Raw genomic sequence first — 13,210 nt, 5'->3', positions numbered from 1 at the left:
GCCTTCACCTGCGCACACAGCCTCTCTCACCACTGCAGGGAGCGGAGGGAGAAGGGGCCATGACACACCCCTGCTCAGATAATCACAAAGGAAGCAGGAGGGACATGCAGGAGCAGGCGTGGGGACCATAGGGGAGGGTGTGAGCAGGAGCACGAAGACAGAGCCAGTGGTGAGAGGAGCTGGAGCAGGAAGTCAGGAGTACAAACAGAGCTTCTCAATCTGCACCCCTCAGGGGCTAAGACCAGAAAACTTCCAGAAGGTGGTCTGGGTCATGCGGGTGAGCAGGGAAGGGACTAGGGCAGGTAGCGGGCAACCAGCAGTGAGGTCTCTCAGGCACCCTCTGGTCTTCCTGAGATCATCCTGGGTCGGCCGAATTCCCCTTCAAAACAAGCGGTCACAGGGGTGCCTGGGTGACTCAGTGGCTTAAAGCCTCTGCCTTCGGCTCAGGTCATGGTCCCAGGGTCCTAGGATCGAGCCCCACATTGGGACATCAGGCTCTCTGCTCGACGGGGAGCATGCTTCCTCCTCTCTCTCTGCCTATCTCCTCTGTAATTTCTGTCTGTCAAATAAATAAATAAATAATCTTAAAAAAAAAAAAGCGGTCACAAGTACAGCTGATTCATAACTTAGTTTAATCCTTTGTAGGGAGCACCCTGGGCAGTGAGGAGCCTCCATCTGTCCCAGAGGGTCCGGTGACCATGGAGGAGGGTGGTCTCTTCTGGCCGCTGGCCCTGCCTCATGTTTGGGTGCCTGACCCCCACCTTCCCGATCCACAGCAGGCTGAGGGGCCCCGGTTCCTCTCCCCCTGGAGCAGACTCCCTCTGTGGCTGACTTGTACCCCCTTTCCCCACTTCCTGCAGGGTCTCTCTGAGACCTCTGGATACTGGCTTGCAGTCCTGGGTTGGCCCCAGTTCCAGACAGGTGGGCAGCTGGGTGAGTGTGGCTGCATATCTGGGTTCTGGCAGGGGAGAGGCATGGCCGAGTCTCAGGGCCCCAGGTCCCACCGGGAAATGTGCTCCTCAGCTGGAAAGGAAGCCGGACAGAGCGAGGGTCACTGGAAGCCCAGGTAGTCCTAGGATGGGGACCTTTTGGCAGTTTGTCCTGAAATATGCTCCCAGTTGGAGCTCCAGACCTTTCTAGCAGGAGCTGCTGGGGGCCGGTGCTGGGCCACCTCTGTTCCCTGCTGTAGTTCACTGGGCTCTAGGGATCAGGGAACACGGGTGAACCCAGCAGGTCCCTAAGTAGCAGCTTTGGTGACAGGAGGAAAGCGACCCTGGAGAAATCCCTGGCCAGGCTGTCATTCCCATACTGTTGCCTTGTGGACATGAGGCTGGGCTTCTCTCTCCCCGCTTGGCCTCGGGGGCCCGCAGGTCCCATGGAGCTTGGACCAGGACATCCCCAGGCCATGCATGCTCAGGTGCTTTCTGGGTCTGTGACCTGGACATCCTAGCGCCTGGAGCGGGCCAGCAGGGACCAGAAGAGGGAGGGAGCTGTGAGGGGGCTCTCACCAAACTGGCAGATGTAACGGTTTCGGGTTTTGCAGCGCTGGTCGTTCCAGTTGAAGGCAGCGGACGCCTGTAGTTCCACACAGTTCCCGAACCTGCCAGGCCGGGACGCTGGGGTCTCAATGCCGGGGAAGGGAAGTAGGAGTCTGGGAGAGGCTTCCGTCTTCCCCTCCAGCAGGTCCCTGTGTCTAATGGCCCAGCCCACCGATGGGGCTTCTGGAAGCCAGACCCACCCCCATGCGAAGGCTCGGCAAGCCGGCCCGGAGGGAGGGCACCCCACACTCACCCCTGGTTGTCGGGCTGCCCAAAGGCGAAACTCGTAAAGGACTGGTGCTCCCCCGTGGTCCAGCGGAAGGAGTCCTTGGTGGTCTTGTAGGTGAGCCCTGGGCCATGGCAGGTGAGTTGGCCCACCACCCCGGGCCCCCACTCAGAGCCCAGTCTCCCTGAGAGGAGTGCCCTGAGCTTGGAGCCTGTTGCCTAATCCCCTTTCTGCTGCCAGCAAGCCCTTAGCCCCCTTCCTAGCTCTTCCAGACCCCCGTGGCTCTCCCTCTCCCTTCCTTCTGTGCTCTCCCCAGGGAAGGAGGTTGCCTGCCCCATCCTGGGTCCCTAGCCCTCACCACACCCTTACTCTCTGCTGGTGGGTTTTCACAGCCCAGATTCCTGCACCCCCAACCAGGCACTCACCGATCCAGAAGTTTCTGGTCTCAAAGTCACTGTCAGTCACCTCATTGGTGGTCTCCAGGCGGCCCAGGTAGAAGGCGAGGATGTCCTGCACTTTCTGGCTCTCAATCTGGGCCAGCACCCCGCCCTTTCCCTGTAACCCCCATTCCAGGTCACCCTGGCAGGGCCCCAGAGCTCAGACCAGCCCTTCCTGCCCACCCTGCCACAGCCAGGGACGTCCTCTTCCTCCTCCTTCTTAGAGTGGGGGTCCCCCTTCCTTGCCCCTGCCTGCCTCTCCTCTCTCTGGGCATGGGGGGTGGGGGGCCAAGACTGACTGGGCCCTGCCCTTGGGAAGCTTTTGTTTCACGTGTTCAGTGTCCTGAACGCATGTGAATTGGTTGCCAACATGAATACCTTGAGAGACGGCAATGAAAATCTGAATTTCTGATTCTCTTGAAAAATCCCAAGTTCTGGCCTTTCTGCACTTGGTGACCTGCTGGGCAGCCCGCAGCTAGAGCTGAATCAGGGTGGCTCCTTAGAGGGGGGTGGGTGGGGCCTCACCCCTGCCCCCCATCCCAAGTCCCTCAGCTCATTCAGTGACCTCCTGGCTTCCGTGGGCCTCTGAGTTTGGGGCCCCTGCTTTATCCTAATGACCAGAGTCAGGTCAGGAGAAATCGAAGGAACCATCTCTTCATCCAAGGTCCGTCCAAGGACCCTCGCTTGAGACCCTGGGGTTCCCTGGGAAGGCTGGGGTCCACTGTCACCTGGCATTTCATCTTGGCTCCATAGTAGGTGTCTGCCTCCGAAGACACCAGGAAGCAGTCTCCGTCGATCCTCAGGTCACACGTGTGGAAGGGAAAGTGCACCTTGGCTGGGGACAGGGGGCCCGACTGTGCACGTGGGGACCTCAGACACATTACACCTTCCACCCTGCCAGGGAGCAAAGCTCAAGAAGCCCCTTCCTCTGGCCACTATCTCCAAGCTGGGGTTGGGGGTGGGGGAGTCAGCGGCGTGCTGGGGAATGTGTGAGATCCAGCTGGCTCTCTCTTCCAAAAAAAAGAACGATCTGTAGCATTTGCCAGATTCTGTGGTGGGAATGCCACCAACGTGATGTGATTGTACGGGGAGTCGGGAGATGTGCCCAGTGAGGGGCTCCGGGGGGTGGCCTGGCTCATGGGGGGACCTCGGGGCAGGACTCACTGGCACACTGGGCTCCCCCGTAGCCGACGTCACAGATGCAGGAACACTCCTCTTCCCGGAACCGGCCGTGAACACACTGTACGCTGCAGCGCACTGCCGGGGCCGGGGGGAGTGGAGCTCAGCCTGCAGCCCCCGGACCCCGTGCTGCCCCTCACGGGCCTCGGAATGTGGGCAATGGCCAACCGTGACAGGAAAGACCCTCGAGGATGGGACCCCATCAGGGTTTCCCACCACGGCTACGCTTGGTGTCTGGTTGGATCTCCACCGTAGAGAGAAACAAATTAGGGTTCAGGGGTGACCTGCCTACAGTCACAGAGCTGGGAGGGAGACAGTGGGATCAGAGTCCACTTCCAGATCCTGATAGTATCCTCCTCCCACCCTCTCAGGGCCTAAGGGCCAAATCAGATTCCACCTTGAAACCCCTACACAGCTCAGGCTCCTGCAGGGGCTCAGGATGTTGGTCGAATGACTACATGGTGTTCAGATCAGCAAGTACCTGGTCAGGGGCCACACACTCCCTCAGGGCTCTCTCCAGACACTTGCAGTGGGTGCCCCACGGCCCCTGGACACACCGCACAGGGACACGTGGCCCTCCTTACCCCCCACGGCTGCCTGCCTCGGCCCTGGCCCAGGCTTTACTCACCGGGTCCCCAGGTGGCTGTGACCTGGAGCTCTAGGTGCCCCTCACCTTGGCAGTATCTGCCTGTGTAGCCGGGGGGACAGTGGCAGTGGCAGGTGCTGACGTTGAGACGTCCATGGTTCCGGCAGCTCATCCGACACGGGTTCCTGGGGACCTCTGGTCAGATGAGGATGAACTCTGAGAGGGCGCCTCCTTCCAGCAGGCCAGGGGGCTGCTTCCCAGGGTGCCAAGGGCCAGGGCCCCGAGGACAGTCCCACCAGATGTTGCCACCCTCCACAAGGGTCACCACACGGAGTTCTCTTGTACCCGCTGCCCCAGCAGGAGGCAGGCAGGGTCGGGCACTTACCACAGAGCCCTCCTGCGTGGTCCCAGGCTTTGAAACAGCCCGAGACGCTGGCTGTGCAGAGCGAACACCAGAAGCCCTTCTTATAGGGGACGATGGTCTTCCCGTTTACCTCCCAGTTGCCCCTGTGAGAGCAAGCACCAGAGGGCTGCAAGGGCCTGGCTTTGGGCAAGAGAGGCGTGGGCCCTGCTGCATGCCCCACGGACCCTTCAGCTCCTTCTGGCCCAGCCCGGGAGTCAGGGAGCTGGAGGAGACACGAGATGTCCTAGGAAAGGAAAGATGGCCTCCAGACTAACACCAACACTCCATTCTTCAGTGGCCAAAGCAGCAGTGCTGCCAAGGAGGGGCGTCTGAGGAGAAGCCACATTCTGCTTGGCTGCCCACTTCCGCACCCACTCCCTTCCCTCCTTCCCTCTGCCCGAGAGGGTGTGGACCCAGGGGTAAAGGCCTTTGAGTGGGGGGCTGAGGGTTCTCCCTTGGGTGAAGGTAGGCGCCCCTTCCCACCCGGCCCAAGCCCAGCGGGGGATGGCAGGGCAGCAGCCGTGATGGGACCTTACCCAGGAGAGTAGGCACAGACGAAGGCTTCCATCTCGGCCTGGGCCCCAGAGCACCGGTGCCGCCCACAGCCCAGCTGGCTCGAGGTGGCCCACACGAGCTGCCGGAGACATGGCGGCTCAGGAACCCTATCACCGGCCACCCCCACTCCCAGTCTGGGGGCCGACAACACTGATGATGCTTGCCCTGTGGGAGGCAGACACAGTCTCTGCCCCCAGTGAGGCAGACTGACAGACCTTGGGGCCTCAGGAGCCGTAGCTATGCTGTGCAGAGCTATGGGGACAGGTGGGCACAGCCTAGGAAGGCTTTCTGGGTGAGGGGTGTGGAGAGGTTTGGATGGGCAGATACCTGAAGAAAGGAGAGAATCTTGGACGGGGGAGGAGTGTTGAAAGAAAGTCTTGGACCTCAAAGTCTTTGTGACAGACCCCACACGTGGCTACAACCCTTCCCTCCTCCCTGCAGGCCCCTCTTAAACGAGCCTTTGCAGTTCTTTACAATGAGAGAAGGACTCTCTTTTCTAGCCTGGAACCCAGCTGGGATTGTGGCTTGTGTTGGCCAACAGAATGGAATAGGAGTGATACTGAGCTGGGGGTGCCTGGGTGGCTCTGTTGGTTAAACATCTGACTCTTGGTTTAGGTTAAGTTCATGGTCTCATGGTTGTGAGTTCAAGCCTTGTGTCAGGCTCCGGGCTCAGTGCAGTCTGCTTGGGATTCTGTTTCTTCCTCTGCTCTACCTGCCCCCAGCTCCCGTGTGTTTACTCTCTAAAATAAATACATAAAATAACGTCTTAAAAAAAGTGATATTGAGCTGGTTTTGAACCTAGGGCTGGAGACCCCACAGGCACAAGGGAGCCAGGTGAGACCCCTCTAGACGGCCAGCTCCCAGCCCAGGCAGTGGCTGACTGCACTTGAATTTGGGCCCAGCAAAGACCAGAAGAACCTCCACACAGAGCCCAGCCCAAGGGTGCTAAACTTTGGGGTAGTGTGTTAGCAACAAAAGCTAACAGGTACAGGTCTCTGATAGTATTCAGCACTTGGATTGAAAATCTTAAAATCTGTGACAGCTTGGAAACAGCACAGTCAATACAGGGGACTAGTTAAGCAAAATCCCATAGCACAGCCATGAAGTAGGGAGACATGAACACATGTGTCCAACAATTAGAGAAAATACATTCTTTTTAGGAATGCATGAAACATTTGCAAACATTGACCCTTCACTTAACCACAAAGCAAGGTTCAACAAAAACCAAAGGAATAATATCCCATGGACTGTGTTCTATAAATTCAATGCAATACAATCTTCAAGTAAGTAACTTAGAAGTAAGGAACAGGTTGGGGCGCCTGGGTGGCTCAGTCGGTTAAGTGTCTGCCTTCAGCTCAGGTCATGATCCAAGTGTCCTGGGATCAAATATAAAAAAATAATAGAGTAAACTGAATAAAGTAAAAGGAAGTGAATAATGGGGGCACCCCATTAAAATATATAAACTTAAAAAAAGGTAAGTAAATAGTAAAAATAGCAGAAATTTAAAAAAAGAAAAAGGATAAAACAAACAAAAGCTTACTTGTTAAAATAGACGCATCTCTGGGAAGACTGGTAAAGAATGAAAGAGAGAAGGTGCACATAAACAAAGCTGAAAAGTTTAAAAGGATCTAGCAAGAGACACAGGAAATTTTTTAGAAATTTATTTGTCGGAGAGAGAGCAAGAAAGCCAGCAAGAGGAGAGCCAGGCAGAGGGAAAAGCAGGTTCCCTGCTGAGCAGGGAGCCCGATGTGGGACTCGATCCCAGAGCGACCTGAGCCAAAGGCAGATGTTTAACCAACTGAGCCACTCAGGGGTCCCAGGAAAATTTTAAATACCTGTTTAATCCTAGGTTTTTTTTTTAAAGACTTTATTTTTTTTATTTGAAAGAGTGAGAGAGGGAGAGCGGGTGGAAGGGCAGAGGGAGAGGGAGAATCCCATGCTGAGCTCAGAACTCAATGTGGGGCTCAATCTCACAACCCCGAAATTATGACCTGAGCCAAAACCAAGAATCGGATGCTTTACTGATGTTCTCTCATTTTTATTATTTACTTTCTGTTTTTAAATTTTTTTTTGTTTTTTAAATTTTGTTTTTCTTAATAATCTCTCTACCTAATGTGGGGCTCGAACTCATGACCATGAGATCAAAAGTCACATGCTCCACGGACTAAGTGAACCAGTCACCCACATTATTTACTTTCTCCTACTTTATTCAGCTTACTGTATTACTTTTTTATATTCTTTTTTAAAAAGATTTATTTATTTATTTATTTGACACACAGAGAGAGATAGCAAGAGAGGGAACACAAGCAGGGGGAGTGGGAGAGGGAGAAGCAGGCTTCCCGTTGACCAGGGAGCCCGATGCGGGGCTCAATCCCAGGACCCTGAGATCATGACCTGAGCCAAAATTAAGAGTCAGATGCCTAACCGACTGAGCCACCCAGGCACCCCCACTCTGTTTAATCCTAGCCTTAACTCTCTCTTCAGTACTGAACAATTCTTCCCAATCAATTGGGAAACATAAAATGGACAGTTTCCTAGAAAACAGAACTTGGCAAAACAATCTCAACGCGAAGTAGACCATTTCCAAAAGTTGAATCAGCAGCTAAAAACCCACGCCTGCATAGCGTTTGAGAGAATCGGGAGCCAAGCACAGGCAACACAGTTTTGAACAATAATAGTAATATGGGGAATTTTCATTTCAAAAGTTTCTATAAAGCTGTAATAATTAAAACACGAGTTGTGCAGGGATTAAAAAAAAAAAAGCAGCAGAATAGAATCAAGAACTCAGCAATAGATCCAGGGGCAGACATGAGCTTGGTGTGTGATGGGTGGACTGTGAGTCAGTGGGGGAAGGGTTGAATATTCAATGGAAGGTGTCCATTTGTGGGTTTGTTTTTTTTTTTAAGATTTTATTTATTTATTTGACAGAGATCACAAGTAGGCAGAGAGAGAGGGAAGCAGGCTCTCCGCTGAGCAGAGAGCCCGATGCGGGGCTCGATTCCAGGACCCTGAGATCATGACCTGAGCCAAAGGCAGAGGTTTTAACCCACTGAGCCACCTAGGCACCCCCCATTTGTGGGTTTTTTAAAAAAGATTTTATTTATTTATTTGAGAGAGAGAGAAATGGACACAAGCAGGGGAGCAGCAGAGGGGGAGGCAGAAGCAGACTCCCCCTGAGCAGGGAGCCCCATGTGGGGCTCGATCCTGGGACTCTGGGATCATGACCCCAGCCAAAGGCAGACGCTTCAATCAACTGAGCCACCAGGTGCCCCTAGTTGTTTTTTCTTAAGAGATGAGAACAAATATAGTTAAACATTGTCTAAGTGGAGGTCATGGGTAAAAGGGAGTCCATTACTAGATTTACGTTTGAAATAGTTCATGCTTAGAGTTGAGAAAAAGAAAACTACAAATCGTGTAAGAGCAGCCACAGGTTTGAAGACGACCGGGGGGCCCTTCTGAGCTGACCCTGGGGGCCCGGAGCCGGCGCCACAGCCTCACCTGAGTGTAGTGGGTGCAGGTGGCGTTGTGGGCACACTCGGCGGCCGCGTGGCTGTACCACCGCCCCTCTGCGAACCACAGGCCCACCACACTGACAAAGGACGCTGAGCCTGCTGGCAGCAGCTGCACGTTCCAGCCCACTTGCTGGGGGGCCCGAGGTGCTGACGCGGGGCTCAGGACTGGGGCACCACATCGGGCCGCCCTGGCCTGAGCCCATTGGGCCAGGCTCTCGCTCCAGTCCTGGGGGCGGCACAAAAAGAGATGTCAGCAGGGACCTTTGGACCAGGCCTTAGTGATCCCACTTCCCCCACTGCCCCTGCCCTGGGGTGGGGATCATGCTGAGAGCACTGGATGGGGAGTCCTGTTTCACCCACTTCACCCTGGGGCCAGGGAAGGCCAGACTGGGCCTGCGAGGAGCTCTTGGAGATGCGGTGGTGAGAGCACCAGCAAGGTCTGGACATCTACCCCGGAGCCTGGCTCTATCCGGGCCTGAAAGCCTCCCTTCTCCTGACTCCCGCCTTAGGCGCTGCCACAGAGGGGGATGCCCGTTCCTGAGGGAGCAGTGCCAGCCCAGGCGACGGGATGGGCTTCTGTGGTAGGTTTTTCTGTCCAGTAATGTGAGCCCGGGCAGGGCCCAAGCCATTCAAAATGGTTTTTTGCCTGCCATTACGTACAACGGGCTGTAGCCATTGTCAGGAAGGCTCGGTTGCTCCCATCTGGCTTTTCTTTGATGAAAAAGGCCTCAGCGGCCAGGCTGCTTTGTCCTGTCCCCCCCACTCACGTGGCCTTGCGGAGGGGTGCCAACAGGGAAGCAGGACCAGAGAGGCTCCTGGCCTCAGGGTCCAGGCAGCGCTGTTCTCTGGAGTGGCCCTAATCTTCTCTCCCACCCACACACCAGCAGACTCCCCCGTCATACCCCCACGGCTACCAAATCGTCCCCCTCTCCTCTTAAATGAAGGGCTCAACAATCAAGAAGACTTGGGTCACCTCACCCCAGCTGTGTGGCCTCTAGCCCCTAATCTCCATGAGACTCAACATCCTCGTCTGTAAATTGGGACAGTAAGATACTCACAGAGGATGATTATCACGGGGACTCAAAGGGTACCGGGGGAGAGTGCCTGACCCACCATGGGCTGGACAGCTGTTAGGATTTTTACCTCTGATGCAGACTGGAACCGGAGCAGTGGGGATTGCCTGGGGGAGTCCTTGGCCGTCCTGCACCACCCTAAGAGCCTTAGCCTCCCCTGGGTAAAAGCACTAGAGACCCGCACGGGTGAGGGAGGCTGAATGGTGGGGCTCCATTCTCATCTTCTATGAAATGCTGATTTCTAAGACTTTGGCCAAAGGGGCATGAAAAGCGTCAACACCGATGACCGGATGAGGGGGAGCACCTCCCTGCCAGGCACTTGAGCTGGGAGCACTGGGCATGGGCAGTGGGAGCCAGGACCTGGGCCTGAGGAGGGCCAGAGCTGCTGCAGAGCAGGGAAAGGGAGAGAAGCGACCCCCTCCCACTGGCCCGCCCCACCCCCACCTCCTGGGAAACTGACCCATGAGCTCCCAAGGTCACCGGCCGCTGAGCCAGCCTGGAGGAGTTTATGGGAGGCAGCCATGGGGAACCCTGCCCACCCCCACACAATCCCGCCCTCAGCCCCTGGGGCCTGTTGGCATGTGCTGGGGCAGTGCTTCTGGGCCCTGGGATGACACCACCAACCCTGCCATCCTACGCCAGCCCCCAGAGGAGCAGAGACCTTGGAGGGGCCCCTCCTAGTCACCCAGATAAACTGTGAAGCAGCACTGGGTCCTGGTCACATTCCAGGCCTTTCCCTCAAGAAGGACGCTTCTCCCTCCCAGTCTTCTGCCCCTCTGATCCTGCGGGGAGTCCTTTGTGGAGCTCCTCTTTCCTGCAGGGCTCTTTCCATGTCTTCTGGTCTCCAAGGTAACGGGATGGGATTCGAGGAAAGGCCAAAGGACTGGCCCTTCTGGGAAGCAGGCGGCGGCAGAACCCTAGCAACCAGGAACTGTCCCCTCGTGGGCAGGGTGACTGGCTGTCCCCCTGCCCTGCCCAGGTGGAAGGGCGCCTGCCACAGGCCTTGCCTCCTGAGCCGTCTTTGGGATTGCCCCTCCAGCTGCCGCCTCGGTGAGCCCGCCTTGGGGTACTCACCATTCTCTGCATGTTGGCCGCGGGGGGCTGTACCCGGCTACGCAGACGGTTGTGCACGGAGAGGAGCAGGAATGTCTCCTTACTGCTCAGGGCTGGGGTGGGAGACAAGGTCAGGCCCCCTGCACAGCGGGACCTGGGCTCCCCTGGGGTGACCCTGGCCATGGCAAGCTGAGAGGGCTGCCCTGCCCTTAGGGAGCAAGAGCTGATGGGGCCAGGGACATGGGGATAGTGGGGGATTGACGGCCTACGGGAGACCGAGAGCTGGGGGCCTGGGAGGGAGGCAGGTGTGCAGGTGCCCTTGAGCTGGGGGCTGGGCTGACTGGAGGGAGGTAGGGCCATGGGCTGGTGGGGGGGGGGCAGCCCTGGAGCGGCTAGCTGTGGGCTTTGGGCTGCTATTCTTCCTTGACCCCCATGGCTGGGCCCACTCCCCTTCATTCTTCCTGCTCCCCAGTCCCAGCCTCCGCCATCCATCTTGGTCCCTGGACTACCTTGGGGGCAGGGGGTTGCTATTTAAACCCCACAGGTCTGCCCAGAGCTCAGGCCTTCCTGGCACTGCTCTGCTGCACTCCTAGCTGCTTCCCCTTCTTCCTCACCCCGGGGGGCGCCCTTACCTCCAGGCATCGGAACCTGTTCCTCCTGCAGTGGGAGTAACTTCTGCTCAGTCCAGGCCATGCCAAGGAGAGCCAGGAGCACGGGCAGGAGGCCGGGCCGAGGGCCCCCCAGCCGGGCGGAGGGCGCCGGCCCCAGCATGGGCCTGTTGGGTGCTCCGGCTCAGCTGTCCAGCTTGCTTCCCAAGCTAGACAGAGCTACTCACAATCTCAAGGAGGCAGGCTGGATGGGCAGACAAAAGGGGGAGGCTGGTGTGAGTAATCGGTGTATCCAAAAGGCCTCCTGTCGACACTGGCATGAAGAGCCAGCCAGCTCCAATCCCAGGGCTCCCTCCCTCCTCAGCAGAGGGCCTGGCCAGCGGCCCTGCCCACAACAGCCAACCAGGCAGTGTGCACTGACCCTGTGCCCCTGCTAATCATTGCAGGATTATTGGAGCCCTTGGGGAGCCCCTGGAGACCCCGCTGATTGGCCCGCGGACATTCCAGGGCGGTGGATTAGCAAATGATGGCCGGCCCTGGCTGGGACAGTGTCCTCTGGGCCCACCGGCAGCCTCTAGTCCCAGTTCCAGGCCCAGGGCAGTCAGGCAGGAACTGGGCAAGACCCCAGGGGAATTCTTCCCTTTCTTGGGAAGTTCATCCCAACCCCCAGCCATGAATTAAACATGATGGACGTAACCACAGACGAGGCAGGTACCACCGCTGGGTGGGGGCACTGGGAGGTTGGGTTTGTAGGGGAATGGGCGAGGGCTGCACCTGTAGGAGGGAAAGAGTGCCTTAGGACTCTGGGCAGTATCTGTCTGGGCAGTGTGGGGGGCTGGGCCCCAGCCCCAACGGCCCTTTTGTCCCCAGCATTCTGTAGGCCGGGAGAGGGCCCCCGCGAGCAGAGCAGAGCACATGATGCCCTTGGCTGACTGGAGTCCTGCAGGGAACAAGTGGGACCCTAGGCAGTGTGGCAGGCAGGCGGGCAGCAAATCGCCATGATGCTTTGGGGCCTGGCTGAGGCCTCCATGAAGATCTGCACCGAGGCCCACGATTCTTAGAAAAGACAAGGCTATCCTGCAGGCCGTGGCCAAATGCCCACACTCCACCTCCAGGCTGACCAAAGGTTAATCACCCACTGCAAAGGACTGCCTTGGAAGCCAACTACTTCCTCCTTCTGGAGTTTGTGTGACCCTTGACCTTTAGGCCGACACCCTCTCAGAGTCAGGTGTCACCTACCTGGGAAATTCCACTGAGATGCATTGAGATGCAACAATATCCACCGAAGTGGATATTGTTGTGGGTATGAGGGGAGGGGATAGGGGAAGAGCCAGGCACAAGGACCCCTAAGCTGGCCTGGGGTTGTGTGTGTTCCCACACAATACCTGGGGCCTTGGGAGTTTCTTCTCCCTCTAGTGGGTAGCCACACGATTTCAGATTCATCCGGCCCAGGTCCTAGCAATGCTTAATAATAGTGACCTTTCCTCCAGAGCTCACAAAGCACAGTGACACGTGTGGCTTCACTGAATTGTCACAACACTAGGGCATAGCAGATGCTGTACCCATCTTGTAGATGACGAACCTGGGCTCACAGGGCGGGCACAGGGTGTGTCCCAGCTGATCCAGGCTTTGTGTCTTCACATTCCTAGACCCCCAGTGCAAATTGGCTTTCATTTACATTGTGGCCCTCCAAGTTCAAGTCCCACCACCCTGCTCAATGCCGATGCCAGAGAACAAAGCCCGATTTTTGCACCCGGGCTGCAAAGGAAAATGTGGCTTTTCTCCTGAGTAGCACCATACCAGGTCACTGGGGCAGCTAGGGAAATAGATTTTGACCCGAGGTGGTGGCTTTTGAGGGGTCTTGGCTCACTGTGGATGGAGGCCAGGTTGAGGCCAGCCTCAGGAGCTAGAAGACGAGGAGCTGAGGGGATAAAACGCCACACCACTGAAGACCTGGGTTCTAACCAAGACTGTCTGTGTGACCCTGGGATTGTCACTTCCACCCCCGGGACTCCATGTCCACTGGTGTTAAGCAGGACT

The 13,210-nt window shown here is 56.8% G+C and overlaps 1 protein-coding gene across 1 annotated transcript; it reads right to left on the bottom strand.

The window, feature by feature from the left end:
• Positions 1 to 609: 609 nt before the first annotated feature.
• CLEC18C (C-type lectin domain family 18 member C) lies at positions 610 to 11,569 on the bottom strand. The gene is made up of 12 exons (XM_032853965.1): positions 11,195 to 11,569; positions 10,584 to 10,675; positions 8,423 to 8,662; positions 4,906 to 5,003; positions 4,352 to 4,473; positions 4,054 to 4,161; positions 3,366 to 3,458; positions 2,930 to 3,036; positions 2,190 to 2,319; positions 1,792 to 1,888; positions 1,509 to 1,600; positions 610 to 1,023 (listed from the first exon to the last, which is right to left on the bottom strand). Exons 1-12 carry the CDS (start codon positions 11,331 to 11,333, stop codon positions 986 to 988), a joined length of 1,356 nt encoding a protein of 451 aa, XP_032709856.1. The 5' UTR covers positions 11,334 to 11,569; the 3' UTR covers positions 610 to 985.
• Between the last annotated feature and the right edge of the window lie 1,641 nt (positions 11,570 to 13,210).

Source organism: Lontra canadensis, unplaced genomic scaffold (assembly GCF_010015895.1).
Source record: "Lontra canadensis isolate GAN:19392208 unplaced genomic scaffold, GSC_riverotter_1.0 scaffold8, whole genome shotgun sequence".
In the NCBI taxonomy this organism is placed as follows: Eukaryota; Metazoa; Chordata; class Mammalia; order Carnivora; family Mustelidae; genus Lontra; species Lontra canadensis.
This window is presented reverse-complemented; position numbering and strand designations above follow the sequence as displayed.

What these genes read in the sequence shown, in the direction of transcription:
- CLEC18C (XM_032853965.1), bottom strand. Translation starts at nt 11,333, where the DNA reads ATGCTGGGGCCGGCGCCCTCCGCCCGGCTGGGGGGCCCTCGGCCCGGC. An exon ending in CGGGGGAGCCCAGTGTGCCA is followed by an intron (nt 3,037 to 3,365) that starts GTGAGTCCTGCC and finishes CCCTGTCCCCAG; the next exon opens with CCAAGGTGCACTTTCCCTTC. An exon ending in GACCAGAAACTTCTGGATCG is followed by an intron (nt 1,889 to 2,189) that starts GTGAGTGCCTGG and finishes GCCATGGCCCAG; the next exon opens with GGCTCACCTACAAGACCACC.